Source organism: Mus caroli, unplaced genomic scaffold (assembly GCF_978045245.1).
Source record: "Mus caroli unplaced genomic scaffold, Mus_caroli_1 scaffold_14, whole genome shotgun sequence".
Lineage (NCBI taxonomy): Eukaryota > Metazoa > Chordata > Mammalia > Rodentia > Muridae > Mus > Mus caroli.
The window spans coordinates 29,676,306-29,699,908 of record NW_028227269.1 but is presented as its reverse complement, the minus strand read 5'-3'; the positions used below and the strand labels follow the sequence as shown (position 1 = coordinate 29,699,908).

The following is a 23,603-nucleotide window of genomic DNA, read 5'->3' as shown; positions in this document are numbered from 1 at the left end:
ATAGGTACCACTTACCAAAGTTAACTAAAAATCAGATAAAAAAATTAAATAGACCTATAACTCCTAAGGAAAGCAGTCATTAAAGTCTCCCAACCAATTAAAGACCAGGGCTGCATGGTGTTAGCACAGAATTCTACCAGACTCTCAAAGAAGAATTAATACTAATAATCCTTAAATTATTCCACAAATTAGAAACAAAAGGGGCATTGCCAAATTCATTTTATGAGGCCAGAGTCACCCTAATACCCAAAGACTCAACCAAGAAAATTACAAATTTCCCTCATGAACGCTGATGCAAAAATACTCAGTTAAAAAGAAAAAAAAAAAAAAACACTTGCAAACTGAATCCAAAAACACATCAAAAAGATAGCCCAACACAATCAAGTAGGCTTCATCCCACAGATGCAGAGATGGTTCAATATATAAGTATCTGACCATGCAATCTAACACATCTACAGACTGAAAGGAAAAAACCACATGGTCATCCCATTAGATGCTGAAAAAGTCTGACAAAAACCCAGCACCCCTTCATGATAAAACTCTTAGATCAGGGATACAAGGGATATACCTATGTTTAATAAAGGCAAGAAACAACAAGCCAATAGCCATCATCAAATTAAATGGGGAGCAACTTAAAGCAATTCCAGTAAAATCGGGGATAAGACAAGGCTGTCCACTCTCTGCACCTCTTCAATATAGTACTTGAAGTTCTAGCAAGAGCAATAAGATAACTAAAGGAGATCAAAGGGATACAAACTGGAAAAGGAAGAAGTCAAAGTATCACTATTCACAGATGATATGATATTATATATAAACAACCCCCAAAAATCTACCAGGGAACTCCTACAGCTGAGAAACATCAGCAACATGACTAGATACAAACTAAAAAAAAAAAAAAAAAAATCAATACCCCTCCTATATACAATGATAAACAAGCTGAGAAAAAAATCAGGAAAACAACACCCTTCACAATAGCAACAAATAATATAAAATATCTTGGTGTAACCAAGCAGTGAAAGACCTATATGACATGAACTTCAAGTCTTTAAGGAATTCAGAGAAGATATTAGAAGATGGAAAGATTTCCCGTGTTCATGTGTCAGTAGGATTAACATAGCAAAAATGGCTATTTTACCAAAAGCAATCTACAGATTTAACACAGGTCCAATCAAAATTCCAACACAATTTTTACAGACCTTGAAAGAAAAATACTCAACTTCATAAATAAAACAAAAAGGCCCAGGATAGGTGAAACAAGAGTGTACAATAAACAAACATCCAGAGGTATCACCATCCCTAATTTCAAGCTGTACTATAGAGCACTAGTAAGAAAAACTGCATGGTACTCATATATGAAGAGACAGGTGGATCAAGAGAATCGAATGAAGCCCCTGAAGTAAAGCCACATGCCTAGGACACTTGCTTTTTCACAAAGAAGCCAAAATAATACAATAGCAAAAAAAAAAAAAAAACACCTTGAACAAATGCTGCAGTTCCAAGTGGATGTCTGCATGCAGAAGAATGCAAATACATCCATATTTACCACCCTGCACAAACTCAAGTCCAAGTGGATCAAAGATCTCAACATACAGCCAGATACACTGAACCTCACAGGAGAAAGTGGGGAATAGCCTGAACCCATAGGTACAGGAGACAGCTTCCTGAACAGAACACCAATAGCTCAGTCACTAAGATCAACGATTAATAAGTGGGACCTCATGAAACCAAAAAGCTGCTGTAAGGCAAAGGACACTGTTAATTAAACAAGGTGCCAGCCTTTGGAATGGAAAGTATTTTTACCAATTCCACAACTGACTGAGGACTAATATCCAAAATATATAAAGAACCCAAGAAACTAGATAGCAAAACAAAAAAACAAAGAATGGGGTACAGATCTAAGCAGAGAATTACCACTAGAAGAGTCTCAACTGGCTGACAAACACTTAAAGAAATGTTCAATGTCCTTAGCTATCAACCAGAGCAATACAAATAAAAAAACTCTGAGATTCCATCTTAGACCTATCAGAATGGCTAAGATCAAAACCACAAGTGGCAGCTTGTGCTGGTGAGGATGTGGAACAGGGGGAACACTCCTCCTTTGCTGGTGGGAGTGCAAACTTGTATAGCCACTTTGAAAACCAATATGGCAGTTCCCTCAAAAACTGGGAATCGACTTAGCTTAAGACTCAGCTATACTACTCTCGGGCATATACTCAAAGCACACTCCATACTACCACAAGGACACTTCTCAACTATGTTCATAGCAGCTTTATTTGTAATAGCCAGAAATCGGAAACAACCTAAATGTCCCTCACCTGAAGAATGGATAAAAAAAAAAAAAAGTGGAACATTTACACATTGAACTAATAACTTAGCTGTAAACAAAAAATGACATCATGAAATTGGCAGGCAAGTGGATGGAGTTAGAAAAGATTATTCTGAGTGAGGTAATCTAAACCCAGAAAGAGAAACTTGATATGTACCCACTTAATTATTAGTCTTAAAATAAAGGATAATCATGCTACAGTCCAGAGGCAGAGAAGCTAACTAACAAGGAGAGCTCAAGGAGGGATGCACGAATGTCCCTGTGAAAGGGAAATAGAATAGACATCTCAGGTGGCTGGGGGTGGAGGGGTCTGGATTGGAGGATGGGAATGGGAACAAGAGGGATCAGGTGAAGGAAGGAAGGAGGGAGAGAGTACTGGGAGGGACATCTAGAATCAGGAGAGGGGACATTTTGGGGACAAGCTAGAAACCTAGGGCAATTGAAACTCCCAGAAATCTATGAGGATGACCCTAACTAAGACTCCTAGCAATGGGGGGATATGGAGCCTGAACTGACCATCTCCTATAACTAGGCAACACTTCCAATGGAAGGATTGGAACACCAATCTAGCCACAAAACCTCTGACCTACAATTTGTCCTGCCTATAAGATGTGCTGTGTAAATGTGGCACAGAACATGAGGAACTGGCCAACTGGTCCATCTTGAGACCCATGCCATGAGAAGGAGCCCACCCCTAACACTACTTGGAAGGCAAGGGCACAAAGGTTGGATAGCCCAGAAACCTAGGATAGAAGCAATCATGACTGGAAAAAAAAAAGAGAGAGTCAATGATTAATTCCTAATGATATTCGGCTATACTCATAGACTGGTGTCTAGACTAATTGTCATCAGAGAGACTTCATCCAGCAACTGTTGCAAACAGATACAAAGACCCACAGTCAAACACTAGGAGGACCTTGGGGAATCCTGTGGAAGAGGGGGAGGAATGATTGTAGGAGCCATAGGAGTCAAGGATACCATAAGAAAACCCACAGAATCAACAAACCTGGGCTCACAGAGGCTCACAGAGAATGAACCACCAACCAGGGAGCCTACATGATACTGACCTAGGCTCTCTACACTTATCTAACAGTTGTGCAGCTTGGTCTTCTTGTGGGACTCCTAACAGTGGAAGCAGCGGTTGTCTCTGACTCTCTCGCCTGCCTTTGGGATCCTTTCCTCCTACTTGGTTACCTTGTCCAGCCTTAACGAGAGAGCAAGTGCCTAGTCTTATGCAACTTGGGATATCAAGGCTGACTGACATCCAGAGGAGCCCTGCCCTTTTCTGAAGACAAAGAAAGTAGAGTGGAGGGGGGTGGGGGAAAAAGAGGTTGCAGGGAGGAACTGTGGGGGAGAAGCAGATGTGAGAACCTACCTGAAGTCTTGCCAGCTGTGCAGTACGGGCTACTATTTTATTGTATGGTTCAACAATCTTTGATTTCATCCTAAGGCCAAAAAAGGAAAAAGAGTGAGAATAAAATCATTTTCAAAACATCAATGAGAGACTGGAGAGGTGGCTCAGTGTCTAAGAATGTTTGCTGAATAATTATGAAGATGTAAATTCAGACCTCAGCATCTATGTAAAAAGTTGGGCATGGCTATGCTTAAACCTGTAACCCCATGCTATATAGGGGGAGGCAGGAGGATCAATAGGGCTTGCTGGCCAGCATCCTCACTCCAAGTTCAATGAGAGTCTCTCTTTTTCTCGAGGGAATAAGGTAGAGAGTGATACAGGATCCCTGATAACTACCTTTGACCTCTACATGCATACCCAGACACATATATACTCCAGATGTTACATGCACACATAAATACCACATTCAAGCACAAATAAATAAGTAACCTAATAACATATGTACATATATATATATATATATACACATACATACAATGGTTAGACATAGTTTTATTTCATATATTTATAAAGTCAAAAACAGTACCTATCAACAGCTCCCTGTAAAGCTCCAATTCTCGCCTGCATCATCTGAAGAACACCTAGGAAAAATAACAACTCATATAGGCTTTACACACTTACAAGATTCACACTGGGCCAAAAGAGAAAAATCAAACACGAACATTTACATAAATACCATCTTAATGTTTTCCTCTCATCATCGTGATGCAAACAATCACTGTAACTTCTATTTTCAGTCACAAAAGCCGACAACTAGCCTCCGCCCTCCAATCTGACCCCGGGCCCTGACAGAAGCCTGGCAGGAATGCAGGTATGACTCCTTACTGCTTACAGACTGCTACTTTGCGTGGTGAAGAAGCTTTAGAACTAGCCAGTGCTGAGGTCTGCACAAGACTGGAAACACACCTAGGCACTGCCCAATCACACTCTTGACACTTGCTTAAATTTTAAACTGTATGGCAAACTAACGTTATACATACGTACTACAATTATTTTTTTTAAATCTTTAAGTGATATTTAAAAGTTCATCCTGGATTCTTGCTCAGAATCCTTCCATAGTACCTCTTCACTCCTGTATTAAAGCTACAGTCCACAGCTTGTGTTCTCAAGGCCATGGAGTGCAGATTCCCACTGACCCTCTAGTAGCTCAGCTGTGTTGATGTATCTCTCAAGCCTTCAGCTTCAGTCACCTTCTTTTCACCTACATCCTTCCAAGGGCTTCATTCGGTCCCAATGTTTGAATGCTACCTTCTCCATGAAAACTGACTTAACTTACACACACATATACAAAGAGGAGTGAAGAGGATCTTCTTTACATCTGAGTATATGTGTGTACAGACATATACAGACATATATAGTATATGTGTGTACAGACATATACAACTTCCTGCCCTAAATTCTTGCCTGTCAAATGTGTCAAAAGTGACTTCTGCAATATCCTAAGCCTGCCAGGTCACAATCCTGTGCTTGTCCCATTTCAATAACTCACATCCGGTCTAGCAGACCAAAATCTAAAGAATGACTGTGGTGCCTCTTCTCTCAGCGCTTTCACCCGCTTGATGAATCATTTCAGGTCTGCTTCTGTTTTACTCCCATCAACTGTTTTTCTATCCACCATGCTAACCCAAGGCACCACAACCTCAGCTATTCTACCAGTGGCGTCATCCATACAACCAGCAGGGAAAATTACTAACAACACCAATCTTGTCATACAATACTCTGATATGAACTCTCTAATGGTTTATTCCAGCACTCAAAATAAAATTACAGCAAATTCATCTGTGATTCTCTCCCTCATTCACTTCATTCTGGCCTTGCCTCTAACCCTGAGGCATATCAAGTTAATTTCTGCTCCGCTGATTGTTCCCTAGGCTTTCAACAGTTTCTCTCCATACCCACAGGGCAGTTCCTTCTTATCCTTCAGATTTCAGCTCAAAATACTATCTTTCTTCTCAGAAAGGCCTTCTCTGGCCATAAAATAACAGGGACTCCCTCCCCTTCCTTTACTCAATAGGTTTTCTTTGTAGGACTTAAAATTTTCTGATTGTCTATTTGTACATTTTTTAATGAACCTTACAATCTGAAATGAACCTTCTTTCATAAGGACAGTGGCTTTTGTCTATTCGTTATACATACCCAGTATCAAACAAGTACTCACCTGTCCGTTAATTGACTAACTGAACTGCTGAACAAATGAGAATGAATTCTCCTTTAAAATAGGTTGAATAACTGTACCTCCAAAGGACTTACTTTTCTTTTTTTTTTTTTTTCCAATTACAAGGGGAAAGATAACCAAGTTAGGATTAACGATTAAATTTTCCTAGTACATTTTTCAGCATCTCAAAATAACATTCCCTGGGGCCTCAAGTCTCTATAGGATTAGGCACATTTTCTCCCACTGAGGCCAGACAAGGCAGCCCCCTCTGCTACATATGTGCTGGGGGCTTCAGACCAGCCCATGTATGTTTTTAGGTTGGTAGCTTAGTCTCTGAGAGCTCCCAAGGGTCCAGGTTAGTTGACACTGTTGGTCTTCCTATGGAGTTGCCATCCCCTTCAGCTCCTTCAATCCTTCCCCTAACTTCCACAGGGGTCCCTAAACTCAGTCCAATGGTTGGCTGTGAGTATCTGCATCTGTCTCAATCAGCTGCTGGTCTCAGAGGACAGCCATGATAGGCTCATGTCTGCAAGCACAATATAGCATCACATTAGATGAAGCTTGGGAGCCTTGTAGAAGAGAGGGGGTGGGTAGAGTAGTGAGGAACTGGAAGGGGATAAGGACTCCACAAGAAGATCAATTAACCTTCACCCTCTCGGAAGACTCTCGGAAACTGAACTACCAAAGAAAAAGAAAGCATGGGCTTGACCTAGCTTCCCTGCATATGTGGAACAGATGCCCCAACAACTAGAGTGGGGGCTGTCTATGACTTTGTTGCCTGCCTGTGGATCCTGTTTACCTAACTGGGCTGTCTTGTCTGGCCTCCCTGCCTAGTTCTGCAGTGACTTGATGTGCCAGTGTGGGTTGATACCCCAGGGGGCCTTCCCATTCTCAGAGGAGAAAAGGAGGGGGCAAGAGAGGAGGGGCTGTGTAAGGGAAGAACCAGCAGGAGGCAGAGGCTGAGATCTAGATGTAAAGTGAACAAATAAATAAATTAAGGGGGAAAAAGAATTCTGAGAAAGGAACTGAAGAGAGAGAGATAGTTCAGCCTTTAAAGGTTAAGACTCACAATCAGAAAAACAAAAAGTATCCTGGAAAAACCAAGCATATTATAAAAATATACACATAAGAAAGCCATAATGAGGCTGAGTATGGTAGCCCACTCCTTTAATCCCAGCACTCTGGAGGCAGAGGCAAGTGGATCTCTGTGAGTATGAGGTGAGCCCAGTCTACACAGTGAGTTTCTGGGCAGCCAGGGCTAGACTGTGAGATTGTCTCAAAAGAATTAAAGAGATTAAAAAAAAAAATTAAATGATTTAAGACTTAATGAGAAGTATTTCTATTATAATGATAACTAGTCTAATCAATGTACTTTATCATTTCACAAGTGAAAATTATATTATTTGCTTTCAAAGTTACCATTAAAATATTACTGTTCTTAGAAACTCATTAAACAGTTAAGAGATTAAAGTATAATTTCCAATATTAGACCAATACTTAAGGACTCTTAACTTCTTCATGAATATAGCTCAAATTTTTTGGTTAACAATCAAACTATCATTTCCCAAAACACTAAGTCGTTTCTCGGGGTGCTCAGACACCACAGATGTTGAGTTAAGCTCATTTCTTGACACAATGAGAAATCCTGTTCGAGTATCACATCAACATCATCGTTTAACTTCCTCTGGATGCATGATTAATACCAGCTATCCAAACCCAAGTGTCCTGGTTGGTTTTGCCAATCCGACACCAGCTAGAGTTATCCGGGAAGAAGAGCCTCAGTTGAAAATGCCCCCATCCAGACAATGCGGAGCCTGTAGGGCATTTTCCTGATCAATACTTAATGAGCTCTACCCTTGGCAGGTGGACCTGAGGAGGATAAGGAAGCAAACTGAGCAAGTCATGGAGAACAAGCTCAACAACCTGCCTCAAACTCCTGTCCTAACTGCCATCAGTGACAGAGTATAAAATGTGAAATTTTTAGCTGAAATAAACCCTTCTTGCCCAAATTACTTCTGGTCATGGTCTTTAGCGCAGCAATAGAAACTCTGAGATAGCAAGTAATAATGAAAAACATAGTTGTAACATTTCATACTTATAAAATATAACCAGGAAAAACTGCAAAGTTCATAAATGATTTAGTCAAACATGAGTCACACAAACAAAACTGCAATGTGTTATCTGTCTACTATACTCCCTCCCACTGATAAGAATGCCAAAGAAAGGAAAAAATACATAAAAATTCACACCTACTTACACTACCTATTCTAACAAGACTCATTATTTTACTGTTTTATTTAACTAAGCTTATAGGAGTATTTATATATGGAAGCCTATTTTAACCATTTTCCTCATAACACAATACCACTTGGGTACACATTGGCATATCTGTGCCACACATAGGGAAACTGAGTCACAGCAAAGATAACTTTTCCAAGCAGTGATCTGAACAGTTGAGGAAGTTTTCACGTTGTCTGTTTGCTGCTTTACATCATTCTGGTCGAGCTCAGAGTCTACAGCACTGTCTGCATGGCCCACACAATCTAAAAGTACATTCTAGCCAGGCCTCAAACTCAAAACGCTTGTGGGGCCCTCCCTGTCCAACCCCATCTAAGGATAACAGATAAAGAAAATATACCTTCCAAAGACTCAATCCCAGTTGCTTGTGCCAGTAAATCTTCATGTCTTGCAACAACCTGAAAAATTAAGAATGAAAAATCAGCATGTGCTCTGATTAACTAAAAAGTCACCACAGGGTAGAATCCAAGATCTCCCTTGATATATAAAGGGAACAGATACTACACACACACACACACACACACACACACACACACACACACACACGTTACAAGCTATGCTTGAGATGAGTTATAGCAGAAACACATAACACAGTAAAAGCTCAATACAGAGCAAAAGTACATAGTGCTAACCCTGTCTCAGTATATCTGGGGTGCTGACAAAGTATATCACAGCCTAGGTAATATACAAACAAGAGATTCATTATCACGGCTTGGAGGCTAAAAGTCCAAGGTCAAGGGTTAACAAACTCAGCTTCCATTCATCATCAGTGGTGCCTTCAGTGTCCTGACATGGAAGAAGGATGAGCAACCTCTCCTATGGGGCTCTGCCAATTTAGCAGGGCACAAATCACCTCCCCACAGCCCCACCTCTCCGACTTATCACATTGGGAATTAATTCAATATATGAACATAGGAATATATGAGGTTGTAGCTTATTTGGGAAAGTGCATGTCTGGTATACATGAGGCCCTGGGTTCAATTCCCAGCAGTAAAAAGACATTCAGGTTGCAACACATGATCTAGGGAAATGCACACTTGGGCCATGGCAGCCTGTCTGTTTTCCTAACTACATTAAATAGAATTGTACAAACTATGATAAAGTCATTGCTTTTCTTGTGCGTTCCCTTTAAAGAACACTTTTGGAATCAAGTTTGTCTTTGTTCTTGGAGAATCACGTCCATATCCTAGAAACTAAAATTCCCAGCAGCTATCTAACCCTTGATGGCTCCCTGTGTCACAGAAAATCCTTTTCCCTATTGAAGATTGGTATTTTGGTAGAAATTTGGGGAATGTGGATAGCTAAAACCCAAAGGAGGGGGAGGTGGGACTCTGAGTTAAAAGAGCACATGTAAGAGATTTTGGTACATTAAGAAATCATGCTAAAAAGGACACATGCTCCACTATGTTCATAGCAGCCCTACTTATAATAGCCAGAAGCTGGAAAGAACCCAGATGTCCCTCAACAGAGGAATGGATACAGAAATTATGGTACATTTACACAATGGAGTACTACTCAGCTATTAAAAAGAATGAATTTATGAAATTCCTAGCCAAATGGATGGACCTGGAGGGCATCATCTTGAGTGAAGTAACACAATCACAAAAGAACTCACACAATATGTATTCATTGATAAGTGGATATTAGCCCAAAACTTAGGATACCCAAGATATAAGATACAATTTGATAAACGCATGAAACTCAAGAAGAATGAAGACCAAAGTGTGGACACTGTGCACCTTCTTAGAATTGGGAACAAAACACCCAGGGAAGGAGTTACAGAGACAAAGTTCGTAGCTGTGATGAAAGGATGGACCATTTAGAGACTGCTGTATCCAGGGATCCGTCCCATAATCAGCTTCTAAACGCTGACACCATTGCATACACTAGCAAGATTTTGCTGAAAGGACCCAAATATAGCTGTCTCTTGTGAGACGATGCCGGGGCCTAGCAAACACAGGAGTGGATGTTCACAGTCAGCTATTGGATGTATCACAGGGCTCCCAATGGAGAAGCTAGAGAAAGTACCCAAGGAGCTAAAGGGATCTGCAACCCTATTGTTGGAACAACATGATGTACTAACCAGAACCCCGGAGCTCTCGTCTCTAGCTGCATATGTATTGAAAGATGGCCTAGTCGGCCATCATTGGAAAGAGAGGCCCATTGGACTTGCAAACTTTATATGCCCCAATATAGGGGAATGCCAGGGCCAAAAGAATGGGAATGGGTGGGTAGGGAAGTGGGGGGCGCTATGGGGGACTTTTGGGATAGCATTGGAAATGTAATTGAGGAAAATATGTAATAAAAATATTAAAAATCAAAAAAAAAAAAAAGAAATCATGCAATGGGGCTAAAGAGATGGCTCAGGTGTTGCCAGGTTCAATTTCCAGCACCCATCTAGAGGCTAACAACTGTTTGTAACTCCAGTTCCACGGATACCAACACCTTCTTCAGGACTCCACAGATACACAGCACATACATGGTACACAAATACACATGTAAGCAAAGCATGCATACACATAAAATGAAGATAAATAAAATAAACAGAAATCATGCAAATACTAGTAATACTGTAGAAACCCTATTATGCTGTTTTAACAAAATCTCAATTTTCCCATTTCGCCAATGAAGACTCAGAAGTCAAATGCTGGGACGAAAACCTGCTAGCTCAGAGAAAGCACTCTGCTAGGCAGAGAAGGCGTCCAGCTGACCCTTGTCCTCAGCTAATGTCCCACCAGGAATTCCCTCTCCCACACTGTCTCAAGTAACTTGTTCAAACTCAGTCTCTCCCTTCTACTTCTTGTCCCTGTCTCTATCATTCCTCTTGACTCCCTCTCACTCTCCTGTTGGTTTTTTTTTTTTTTCTCAATAATCCCTATGTTCACTTCCTGATTGTTTGCTCTCACTCTTGACCTATGGTTGACTTTATTTAATCCTGTATACAATATTCAAGCAGAAAACTCTTAAAGGTGTGTCCTGGGACTGAGCTACACCGTAACTACTAAAAACAGGCTTTTCCAGTAAATGACACAATCCCAGGTTCACAGTGTGATCAAATATCCAGCACCACTAATGATTTTGCATCCTTTCCCAGAGTGAGAAGCTCGCCATCCACTCTGTGTACTAAAGTTCCGCCTCAGCAAATGTGGGGCAGGGAGAGACAGCCTGATCCTCAGCTGAGCTAGAGGCTTTCAAGCCCCAGGGACCCTGAAGGGATGGTAGGAGCTTCGCCTGCTCCCAGGCACAAGGCCCCTGTCACTAACTGCAGCTCACCATAGATTTGTGGCCATCAGTCACATATGGGCAACACCCCAAACCCCTCCACATGTAGATGAGGTATCCCTAACATCTCAGACAAAGACAATAGGAAAAGAGGCAACGATGTAGGCTCAAGTCAGAGACCTCTATGCTAATGAGGTACCTTTAGGCCTGGAGGGCGCAGCCAATAAACTTCCCTTCCCAGACATTCCTCCAGGTAACAGATATTTAATCTCAGGCCGACCTTGAGAAGTGGGGTATGGTTTTACACATCTACTTCCCATCATGGCAAAAAATGATTTGAAACCACAGACTGACTCTTTTCATCGGGATCCACCATGGGGAGCCATGGAGAAGGCCTTTGCCTACAGAGCTGATGTCTAGTCTCCTGTAGAAGGCCTCTCTGCAATCACCACCAAGCCACAATCACCACCAAGCCAGCTATCAAGCCAAGGACAATCACCAAGGGACCAGCAGGAACTCCCTCCTTTTCCTCCTGGCCCCAAGCTATATCCAGCCCACAGGGCTCTCAGTGACACCTGGGTGTCCTGAGAGCCTAAGAACCAGATGGTCCCGGACTTATTGCAGATGGGCAGAACCGGAACCAGCTCTAGCTGTCCTGCACCTCAGACTGCCTCAGACTGCGATTTCCCACCCCAGCACGGTCCCCAGGTTTCCCTATAGCCCAACACCTGCCTGGAGATGGTGTGGGGTAGACACAATCAAACTCCCTGAGTCCCACCTCCCCACGCAGCCATGCCCTGTGGCAGAGTGGACGCAGGACCCATGACTCTAAAAGCAAAAACCCATTCATGGGTGCCTTCATTTTGGCCTCTTCTGGAAATCACTGTCATCCTATAGCTTCCAATAAATATCCTTCATTTTATATTATTTTAAATATAAAATTTGCTCCCTCTTTTCCCATCATGACCACCTCATGTAAGTGTTACCTTTTCTTCGTCTTTTCTCTTCAAAGGCTTATATATTTCAATCCTTGGTCCCCAGTTGGTGGGACTGTTTGGGAAGGAAAGGAGTTGTGGTCTGGTTTGAGGAGGTGTGTCACTGGGCGTGGGCTCTGAGGTTTCTAAAGCCCACAGAATTCCCAGCTAGCTCTCTGCCTCAAGCTTGCAGAGCAGATGTAAGCTGAGCTGTTTCTCCAGCACCTGCCTGCCTGTTGCCATGCTCTCTATCTTAATGGTCATGGATTCTAACCCTCTGGAACCATGACCCTCCATCCAAATTAAATGTTCTCTATTATAAACTGCCTTGGTCTTGGTGCTTTGTTTTGGCAATAGAAAAGTTGCTATCAGAAAACTAAATTATCTCCAGATTATTCATATATATATATATTGGTTTTTTTTGAGACAGGATTTCTCTGTATAGCCCTGGCTGTCTTGGAACTCACTCTGTCGACCAGGCTGGCCTGGAACTCAGAAATCTGCCTGCCTCTGCCTCCCGAGTGCTGGGATTAATGGCGTGTGCCACCACGTCCGGCTCTGTCTTTTTTTTTTTAATTTATTTATTATTATACACAAGTATACTGTGCAGCTGTCTTCAGATGCACTGGGCGTCAGATCTTGTTACAGGTGGCAGTGAGCCACCATGTGGCTGCGAGGATTTGAACTCAGGACCTTTGGAAGAACAGTCAGTGCTCTTACCCTCTGAGCCATCTCACCAGCCCCAATGAATCTGTCTTAACAAGAATAATTTTCTTTTAATTTTCTATTCTCCTTTATTTTTTGTGACACCTTGGAAAGGCTGAAGAGCTAAAAATTACCCCTTTCATACACTCTTGTGCTGCCAAGCAGATGACTTTTCAACAGATGTAGAAGATAAAAGAAAGGTGAAAGCTACCTTCCTATTTGTTTCAGCTAGTAACCAGTGACATGAAGATTCACAGACAGCAGAGGAAACCATACTGATTGCTCCAGTGTTTAGTCACAAGAATCTAGACTCAAACGTTTACCAGTGCCACCAGAGACAGACAATACTCTGTGCTGCAACTATGACACTTTCTTCAGTTCATCAACTCTCTGTTCATCAACAACTCCATAAACAACTATGTGTTAGGGGCCTTTCTTTCAATGCCTACAGTCAGTTCTAGTTCCTGTGTTAACACCTAATGGAGGATAAGTCTTTTGGATCTTTAATCATGTTACTGATGTTTCCACTATCTTAATCACATTCTTTCATTCTTTTATTTGATGAGCATTATCCAAATTTTGCTTCTAAAAAAAAAAATTGTAACAGGTTCAGCTCTCATACTAGAACTCAAAGACTATGACTTCACATATCTATAAATAGATTGATAGATAGATTGATAGATAAAATTTGATCTTCTAAGGAATGTTAATTTTAAATTCTCATTAATTCCTACTACAAAGGCATTGCATGAAAGAAGAAAAATACCAAGTGTAAAAGGGAGACAAAAATCTCGAGAGTCCCTGAAAAAACCTATCCTCTGAAACTCTATGCCGAATTTAAGCTGATTTCTCCTGCTCCTGCAAAACACTTTGTACCATTCTATGTAAAACAGATTTCATTTGAGTTACTCCTGTCTGTATCTGTCACTAATCCCAGAGTCCTTGGAGAACCAAGGAATGTGTTCTCATTTCTCTACCCATAGCCTAACGCAAAGCCTAACATTAAGTGTCTTCTAAATATTTATGTTCTAAACAAGTAATGAGAAATTTAAAGTTGAAGTGACCCTAAAAGTCACCAAATTCTAATAAGCTAATCTTTTCACTAAGTAAGAAACTAAAACACAAAAAGTTAAATGAGTTAAGTCTCATGACATGACAGATCTGGACTTTTCAGTAAAGAATTCATCTGAGTGTTTCTTCAATTACTACTCAGACAAAAAGCATATGTTACACTCTGTATTTAATAAAGTGGGGAAAAAAAAAAAAAAAGCCGGGTGTTGGTGGCCCACGCCTTTAATCCCAGCACTCGGGAGGCAGAGGCAGGCGGATTTCTGAGTTCGAGGCCAGCCTGGTCTACAGAGTGAGTTACAGGACAGCCAGGGCTACACAGAGAAACCCTGTCTCAAAAAATAAAAAAATAAAAAATAAAATAAAAATAAAGTGGAAACACTGCCTGTGCAACATCCCAATTTTCTTTATTCAAAATTTTCTACAGAACCAAAATTCCATTTTTCTCTTATCATTATCAAAGGCATCCTTTTTTTTTCTTCCCCAAAACATTCACTGTAAAAACATTCAGGTAATAATCAGAAAGAATACATGATTGCAGAAAGATAGGTCAATTTGTTTTCAACTAATAAAAAGTAGCTTAGAGAAAACTTGCAAAGATGTAATTAAGAGATGCTGGTAAGTTATGCATTTGCTTATGGAAATGAACATTTGGTTTTAACAATAATGGTTTTAACAATGATGAGATGACAAAAAATAAGCTGTCACTTTCGGCTGGATAATCTCTCTGACCCAGAAGGCTGGCGTTACCTGGAGGTGTAGTTCTTTATCCAGCTGACTGATCCCTTGGGCAAGTTTTGCGAGTTGCTCAGCAATTACAGCTTGATGAATAGACTGGGAAGTGTACGTTTTCACATCAAAGTCTTCATTTAAAAATTCACTGTAACAGTCTAGGAAAAAATAAAGGAAAACGTATCAACTCTGTGTTAGACCAGTTATCAGACGATAGTCGATTATAACCATACTTAGCGTGTTTTGAGACCTTCTATGAACTAGGAAATGCTGGAGATGCTTCCAGAACAATGAGGATGAACTGGAGCAGGCTGCACAGGACAGAGGTGATAATACTCACAAGAGTACTGTACTATGTCCCAGGTGCTGATCTAAATCCAAGCACTGACTCCATCAATCCCCATAGTGCTGATGTGTGGGGAAACTATCATTTTCCCCACATCACAGGAACACATCAGGGATGCAACTTTTCCAATGTTACTATCTGGAATTCTGATACAGAAAGTATAGCTGCTGTGACCAGGCTCTGAACCACTCTGCTATGCTTGTTTTGTTTTGTTTTGTTTTGGGTTTGATTTGGGGTTGGGGTTGGGGTTGGGATGGGTTGGGTTGGGTGAGGCTGGGTTTTTCCAGACAGGGTTTCTCTGTATAGCCCTGGGTATCCTGGAACTTAAGACCAGATGGCCTTGAACTCAAAGATCCACCTGTCCTTGCCTCCTGAGTGCTGGGATTAAAGGGTATATCAGCATTGTCTGATTTGCTCTGTTTCCAAATGCTTACTTTTAAGTAAGGCAGGAAAATGCTGAATAAAAGATTAAAATCACAACTATCAGCTCTAACCTTTTTTCCAAGAAAATGAGATTACTGTTAGGAACAATGCTTAAGAAAAACTGACTAATGATAACATGTATTGCTTCAGATATCTCTAGATCAGTGAGTGCATAAATACAGTTATATATTTTATAACATGAATCTAAATTTTTAATCTAATTTTTATCTAAATATGAATCTAAATTTTGAATAAAAATAGGCAAACACTAACTTATAGGTAGCACTGAAATTCAAGACTTAAAGGTAAAATAAATAGAAAAGGTGAGTTCAAATATACTGGAAGAAGAAATCATGATGTATCTTTCCTAAAATATATATAAGGAATCCATAACCCCTTGAATAAAAAGATAAGGAAAATGAAATGCTAAAAATGAGATGCACAGAACCTGCTTAAAGCAAGAGCTATATACTCCTAACCATGTACTGAACTTGTTTATACTCATTACAATACATGCTCCACTAAGGGAAGATGTTTGCTTTAATGCCACCTCTCTCTAGAGCCTGAACAAGGCCAGACAAGGTCAGGTGCTCAATACTGACTGAATGAATCAATCTCTCATCTAAAAGTATCACAGTGCTAAGAGCAAACCAGTCTTAGCTATTCTCACATTCAAACTATTCTTAAACTAAAGTAATAAAATATTACTACTTTGGCCCTAATTATGAAAATTGCATTTTCTTCCTGTTTGCCAAGTTTTTCTCAGAATTAAGAATCCTTCCCAGAAAATGTAAGTCAATTCACACAGGTTTACCACCAGCAAATATCAAAATGACAGACTTTAACGTGGGTAATAAGTCTAGTAAAAACGGACAACAGAATGTATGCATTAGGCAGAAAATGAAGCCAGATGAAGTTTCAAAGGAAGGCTGGAGGGCAGGTTGATAAAAGGCCTGTAAGACATACAAAATATTCAACATGTATGCTATGTAGTGTTCTAAAGCCAAGCAAGAACAGTATCAGTTTTGTGTTCTACAACAATGATTCTAAATCCCTAATCCCTAAAAAGGGATTTGTCACCCAGCAATATGCTTGACTTGGTAACGATTAGCTTTTAACAGCCAACTGTGACATTTTCAGGAATTTTTTGAGTCAGCTGGTTTTATAAGACTGGTGCCTTTCAAACATTCACGGTAGGGTAGCTACACCATGGAATACACAAATACCACAAAACCAGGCCTTTTCTTATTTTCCAAGAAAGCTGGTTTACCAACACACCTTCCCATAGAGAAGAATCAGAGAGGTCAGAAAAGCACAGCACTATGTTAACAGCCCAAGTGACACAATGAAGGTCCAAGTAAGGCAGTGTCACTTAAGAATATCAAGCAACTGACATATTTGGCCATTATCTGAACATGATAATGAGTTGGACCTGATAAGTTCATAAAGTAGAATAAACCAAAGAACACTCCCAAGGTTCTATAACTAATGGAATATTCTTTATCTGATATAATGAGGAATTCAGTTTTGCATTAAGCTAGATGCCTGAGGCATTAAGTATACAAAGCTGAGAAAGAAGCCCACGCCTCCGAGAATCTGACAACTGCACAGAGTCAGCACTCACTTAACAAACCACCAACATAAGTAGCAACACAGTCAGAAAGAAGACTCAAGATCAGGAAGAAATTTACATTGTTTAATGTTTTCATAGGATAGGTACTACGTGCTCATATGTTGTTCACCACCAACACAGAAATCCCAGTGCATGGTTAAAATATAGTTCTATAATTCAGAAGAGAAGGATGAATTTGTCTTAGTTTGTTTCTCTGTTGTGATAAAAACAGTGATCTTTGTAGAAGAAAACGTTTATTTTAGCCTACAGGTTACAGTCTATCATAAGGAAAGCAAAGGTACCATGAGAGCTAAAGTTATGGTTTAAATTTTAATTAGTGTGCCTAAGAGAGCCATAAAACATAAATAAGTTTGTTTAACCCAACTGTACCAAATGTACCTGGATGACATGAAGGCAGGAACTATGTCAGCATGTATGTTTGCTTCTGATTAGATGTAGGCATGAGGTATGTGGCCAGAAAGTACATCAGGATATATTCTTGCCCCTGATTGCACGTGGTGGAAAATATGTTGTCCTATGAGTTTGCCTTCATAAGCCTCTGCAAAATGTGACTCGTTGCCATTTTCTGGGAAGCCCAAGATGGACCTGACCAGAGTCTATCATCCTAGCCAGTATTTAATTAAAGCTTGCTTTACTTGGACAACTGTAGATTTTTTTTTCTCTTCATGATTCTCAGGTTTAACAGCAGAAACTCAAAACAAGAAGCTCACTCAGGGCAGGAACTGAAGCAGAGAGCATGGAGGAACATTTATTAACTGCTTGCTCTCCTGGCTCTATCAGCTACCTTTCTTATTTAATGTTCACCACCCAGAGTGGGCTGGACCCTCTTGCATCAACTAGCAATTAAGAAGATGTCCCGAGACACAAAGGCCAACTACTCAGAGGCCCACCTGGCACATGAGCCTCCTACCATGGGAGCTTCTACCATGTGCAAGTGTGTGGTGAAGAGAGGGAGAGAAAGGGAAGCAGAATGGTGTGAGCAGCACTCTGAGGAGAGGTGGAACTGAAAACTCACGGGAAGTGAGGGAAAGCCTGATGTGAGTAGCCTAGGCTGCCACCTAAGGATATGGCAAAGTCTCAGTTTGAGCTGCTGAAAGGGCCATGTCTAGGTTTGTGGCTATGCAGCAGCGGGGGTCTGTGTCAATGTCCATGGCCCATGTTACCACCAAAGGCCATGTGGATGTCCCTGGTCTGGGCTGCTGCCTGGGACCACGATGATGTCCAAGGGCTGAGCAGAGCTGGCCCAGACTCTCATTGGCTGCAGCACTCTGGAGAGTGGACCCCACACCTCACCTGGGCAGCACAACAGAGCTGGCCTTAATGAGCAGTAAGAGCAGAAGAGCTGGCCCCACTTCTTGGCAGCTACAGCACTGGGTGAGCTAGCCCAGGCAATGATAGAGAGCTGGCCCTGCTGGTATGGGTGTTGAAGAACTATCAGGCTGACCAACTCAACTACCACCCAGGCCCAGATCCAGGACTTTGAGTTGGCCCATACCAACATCTATGAACTGCTGAAGCTTAAGAAGGGGCCAGCCGTACAGATTCAAAACTGCAGGATCTCTATGACACAGGGCAACAGGATATCCAAGAGGCATCCTAGTTAGGATCCAGAATAGATAGTGTAGCAGAAGCCAGAAGCCTCGAACCAGACCAGTGCCTGGTTGCAACGAACATCTGCCAAGTAAAGAAGTGGACAAAGGGGTATGTTGTGATGTTTGTGGATACGCCACAGCTTCCACAGCAAGATTTTTTTTCCCTTGGGAGGAGACTGTAAGGGTGAAAGGCAGATACAAAGGAACATGGAAATGAGTGGGATTCGGGTACATGATGTGAAATTCAGAAAGAATAAAAAAGTTATAAGAAAAAAATAAAGACAATGCCCCATGTGTAGACAGGCCAGTAAGACGGAAGTGATTCCTCATGAGGTCCTCACATCCCAGCTTACTCTACTGTGTGACAATGACCAACACCGTGATTAGATGACTTAGAAAGTGGACAACATAGGTCTTAGAACCCAGGAAGACACCAAAACCTGGGGAGCTGGGTAAAGAAACTACTGAAGAATGCTTAGAGAAAAAGAAACCAGAAAGAATGACTAAATCAAAAGAACTAACTGTTTAAAGGAAGTGATAAGTACAATCTCCCAAAGACGCGACAATAAAAGATGAACATGGCTAGCAGATTATTCAATGGTTGATATTCCAGAATAAATCACATAATTTATCTCTTTTGTGGTATTCTTATCAGTGAAAAATCAGAAACTGCTCACAAATTTTCCAACTCTGCACCTGTTCACTGAGCCTATCAACCCTATCTTTAGGCAAATCCTCAAGACAGTGAACTGGTTACTGAACAAAATGATCAAATTTTCAGGTACATTTGGGGAAACTGGAAAGGACACCTACAGATTTAGGAAATTAAATACATACATACATACATACATACATATATACATACAAAGGCAGTGGTGGCACAGGTCCTGAATCCCAGCACTTGGAAAGCTGAGGCAAGTAGATCTCTGAGTTCTAGACCAGCCTAGTCTACGGATTAAATTCCAGGACAGCCAGAGCTACAACAGAGAAACCCTGTCTTGAAAAACAAACAAACAGTGTGGGATCCTTATATCATAAAACAAAATACTTCAAGGAAAGAGCCAAGCTTTTACAAGTTTAAATAGGATAAGAAGCAGAAGTGTCCATCTGACTTACTTCCAAGGAACCACTGAGGACCTCTGCAAAGTGATTTTAACGTTATAGAATGGGAGTGTTTGGATTCTAGACAGGAATAAACTCCACAGCACAAAGGAAGGGAATGTCCTTAAAACAAAGGGCTTTATTTAATTGTATTAAATTGCTGAGACTTTACTTAATTGTATTTGAAACTACAGAAGGAAAAAAGCAAGCATAGTTTTAAGTTCAGTTTAAGCTCAAAGGCTGGACAGCTATTAAAACACACACACACACTCATTTCAGGATTTTGAAACTTGGCTAAATTTCAATTTCAATTAAGACACAAAGATGAGGTGCATCAGGCAGAAACTCTTAAGAATACACCACAACCTAACTCTGAAAACATCACTAGTCTTGACAAGATATAAAATATCTATTTAAAAAGATATAAAATACTCAACAATCAGGGAAAACACCATAATTTAAATTTCAGTTTGATCCTTTAAGCCACTCTTATGTGGAAAATTAAAAAAAAAAAATCTGTTCCTACTGTATGCAGAATACTGCTTTTAACTCTGTGGAATACAAAAAGAGGTTCCTATGCCTGGCTTGGTAGACAGAAGCAGGTGTATCTCTGTGAGTTCCAGAACAGTCAGGGTTTCGTAGAGTAACCCTGTCTCAAAAACAAGGGGTTAGGGGATTGGGGAGCGGGAGGGGGCGCAAGGCCTCGGAAGCAATTAAGATGATAAATGCAAACGCTTTTAATAGATGAAAGAACTTGGTGTCAACTAGGGAAAAGATGGGATGATTAAGGCCTAATACCTTTAGCAAACTAAATTTTGTTCTGCCTCTCAGATTGCGCATTAATACAACTGAACTTGACTTTCAAGCGTACTATACTATAGAAAGGTATATAGTTAATTTACTTGGGACAATTTCTCTTCAAGCTACCAGTAATCCTGACTTCAGTACTCGACATGTATGGATAATAGAGGCACCTGCATAGCCCAAGAACTGAACACGGAAATTTCCAACTCTACTTTTTTGCATCCTCCATCCCTTTCCTTAAGAAGCGAGCGGTCTGTCACCTAGGGTGAGTTCACACTTCTGGGCATGGACAGTGCAATCTTTGGTCAGGAACTGAGCAGCGGCAGCGGCTATCAGCCCGGACCACGTCGTGCAGGAACTACAGAGATATCCTGGGCGCATCAGGATCCAGTGCAGACCCCAGCAACTAGACACCAGGTGTTTTCCCCAAGACACCCACGGGAAGAGAGGAACACGTTCCCCGTGAAACGGGGGGGACCAGGACAATCCCGGACGCCAGGGGGCCGGGCGGAGGGGAGTGGCCAAGTCCAGACCAGAAAACTTTGTGCAAAGCGACCGGTAGGGTTCTCGGACTCTGCGCAAGGCAGGGCAACCCAGGCCGGGCCACCGTCCGACGCCTTACCGTCCTGCAGGATCGCCTGCACGGTCGCCGCCACTACTGCAGAACCCGAAGCCCCACGGCCTGCTACGGAAATTGTGCTGTCTCCACCTTCCATGTTGGCAAGTGCCGGGTTGATGACGTCTTGCAATCGCCCCGCCCTTCAAGTGACGCAGAATCAAGGCGCCGCCCCACCTGCCCGGCCCGGGGTGCGTTTGGGGACCTAAGTACTACATACCTACGTGCAAGGAAAGACAGGTCGCCGCCCGGGCCTTCTCCTATTCCGCTCCGGACGCAGCCACCGTGCCGATCTCCAACGCAAGTATTGGGCCTGAGAACGCTGGCCTCCGGCGTGGGGAAGAGGCTCTTGGGAGCATCACGGTCCTCCTCGCCCAACACGTGGGAGCTTAGGGCTGCTCAGCCTTACCTAGTCCCCTCCTGGAGTGGCAATCCCGGGTAGCAGGCAGTATATGCTGGGGAAGAATAGTTGTTAAACTCTGCCCTTAAAAATAAAAACGTTTAAATATTCGTAACTATTTAGTGAGCTGGTCTGGAGCTACTCTGCATTTTGCATTCCCTTAACATCGCCTCAGAAGATTTTTCCCTCCTGTGTTTGACCTCAGTCACGATGCAAATAGGGTCGGTAGCGAGAGGCAGCGCGCCTAAAGTTGCATTAGATTTCAGTATGCATAGTTTACGAAACTACTTTGTTTATAATAATCATCCACGGCGAATAACATTATCTGAATTACAAGATGATTTTCTTTCCTTAGCTTTCTTGTTTTTCACAAACAAGATTGACTTTAGTCTACATATTAATATGCAACAAAGTTTTTAACGCCCACTATACATACCAGCACAAGTTTCCAAAAAAAAAAAAAATTCACTTATACTTTAAAAGGAATTCTAGGTGTAGAAGCACATATTACCAAAATATTATGCCCGGTGCTGCATGATTTGGAGAACTTTAAAACAAAATATTGATACGTTCATCCCGTAAGTCCAGAGAGCTGTTTTTGGTCTTGGGTGTGACTTAAGCATTTTGATTCTTAAAAGCTTCTGCATCCTAGTTTACTATCAAGATTGAAAGCTATAGCTTATTCAAGAAATTCATACTGAAGGAGACTTTGCCATTTAGTCTGGCCACAAGAATGAGTAAGAGCAAAATCATGCTTTAGAAAGTCAGTCATGACGCCATTGCCGCGCACCACACCCTAGTGTGTACCAGTTCTGTAATATGTAAGATTCTTCCCTCCTTTGCAATAGTCTCTTAGTGGTTTACTCCGTGTTTATTCCTCATATCGACATAGCCCATCTACGACTTAGCTTAATTACGCTCCCATTTTCCTCTGAACAGTGTTAACACTTCCAAAGATTTCTTGCAAGCCATGACATCCTTAGGTATATTGGCCTTGTGTTCATTTAGCCTACTGCCAAACATTAAAGACTGAATTTTGAACAACTAGCCTTTTATAGCGTTAGCTTTTATCTGGCTATAGATTACAGAGGCCAAAATGGAATATAAAAACAAAACTATGAAGTCAAAAGCTTTAAGTACAACATGAAAAATATTCAACAATTTTATCACTTGTACTTTGGGCATAAAAGTTATATATGGTGCACTTACTTGGTAATAACTGAATATCTTCGCTGGTAATAAATTTAAATTATTTAAAATAATAAAGTTGTTTCTGCCTTCTGATTCATAAAAAAACTAGAATAAAAGTATCAGGGTTTCTTTTTTAAGTTGTATGTGTATGTATGTAGATGAATATATGTGTGTGCTACAAGTCCCCTCAGAGGCCAGAGGTGTAGGATCCCCTGAAACTGAGCATAGAAGTGCCATGGTCCTCCCAATGTGGGTGCTAGAAACTAAACTCAGATCCTCTGCAAGAATAGTCCATACTCCTAACCACTGAGCCATCTCTCTAGCCCCAAGATACCAGGATTTGTTTTGAAATACAAGTTTCTATTACTGCCACCTAACTTTCCTGAAAAGATTTTTTTTTTCGGTTTGTCTATCATACAAAATATCGTATGGGAAGCAATTCAAGTCAGATCCCTTGGTTTAATCATGAAAGTAAAATGCATGAAATTGAAAACGAATCTGAAGTTGGGTATGGAGGCACACCAGGGTAATCCCAGCACCGGCAAGGCTAGGTTAGCAACTATGTAAGCTAGCCTGGGTATATAGCAAGATCCTGTCTCAAAA

General features: G+C 41.3%; 2 protein-coding genes across 4 annotated transcripts in view; one reads left to right on the top strand and one right to left on the bottom strand.

The window, feature by feature from the left end:
- The window catches only part of Cog5 (component of oligomeric golgi complex 5), a 303,977-nt gene extending 282,275 nt beyond the window's left edge, over positions 1-21,702 (bottom strand). The window contains exons 1-5 of one of the 2 annotated variants that reach the window (XM_021179459.3): positions 21,630-21,702; positions 14,913-15,052; positions 8,534-8,591; positions 4,267-4,321; positions 3,702-3,771 (exon numbers count right to left, since the gene is read on the bottom strand). In XM_021179459.3, the coding sequence (XP_021035118.1) occupies positions 3,702-3,771; positions 4,267-4,310 (114 nt within the window). In that variant the 5' untranslated portion in view covers positions 4,311-4,321; positions 8,534-8,591; positions 14,913-15,052; positions 21,630-21,702. Of the gene's footprint in view, positions 1-3,701; positions 3,772-4,266; positions 4,322-8,533; positions 8,592-14,912; positions 15,053-21,415; positions 21,523-21,629 lie in introns of those variants that run through there. The other variant, XM_021179458.3, reaches the window with a different exon arrangement.
- Dus4l (dihydrouridine synthase 4 like) overlaps positions 21,591-23,603 on the top strand; it is a 62,906-nt gene continuing 60,893 nt past the window's right edge. For both annotated transcript variants that reach the window (XM_085830287.1, XM_021179463.3), the window contains exon 1: positions 21,591-21,709. The gene's annotated coding sequence lies outside the window, so the exon portion shown is untranslated. The remainder of the gene's footprint in view (positions 21,710-23,603) is intronic.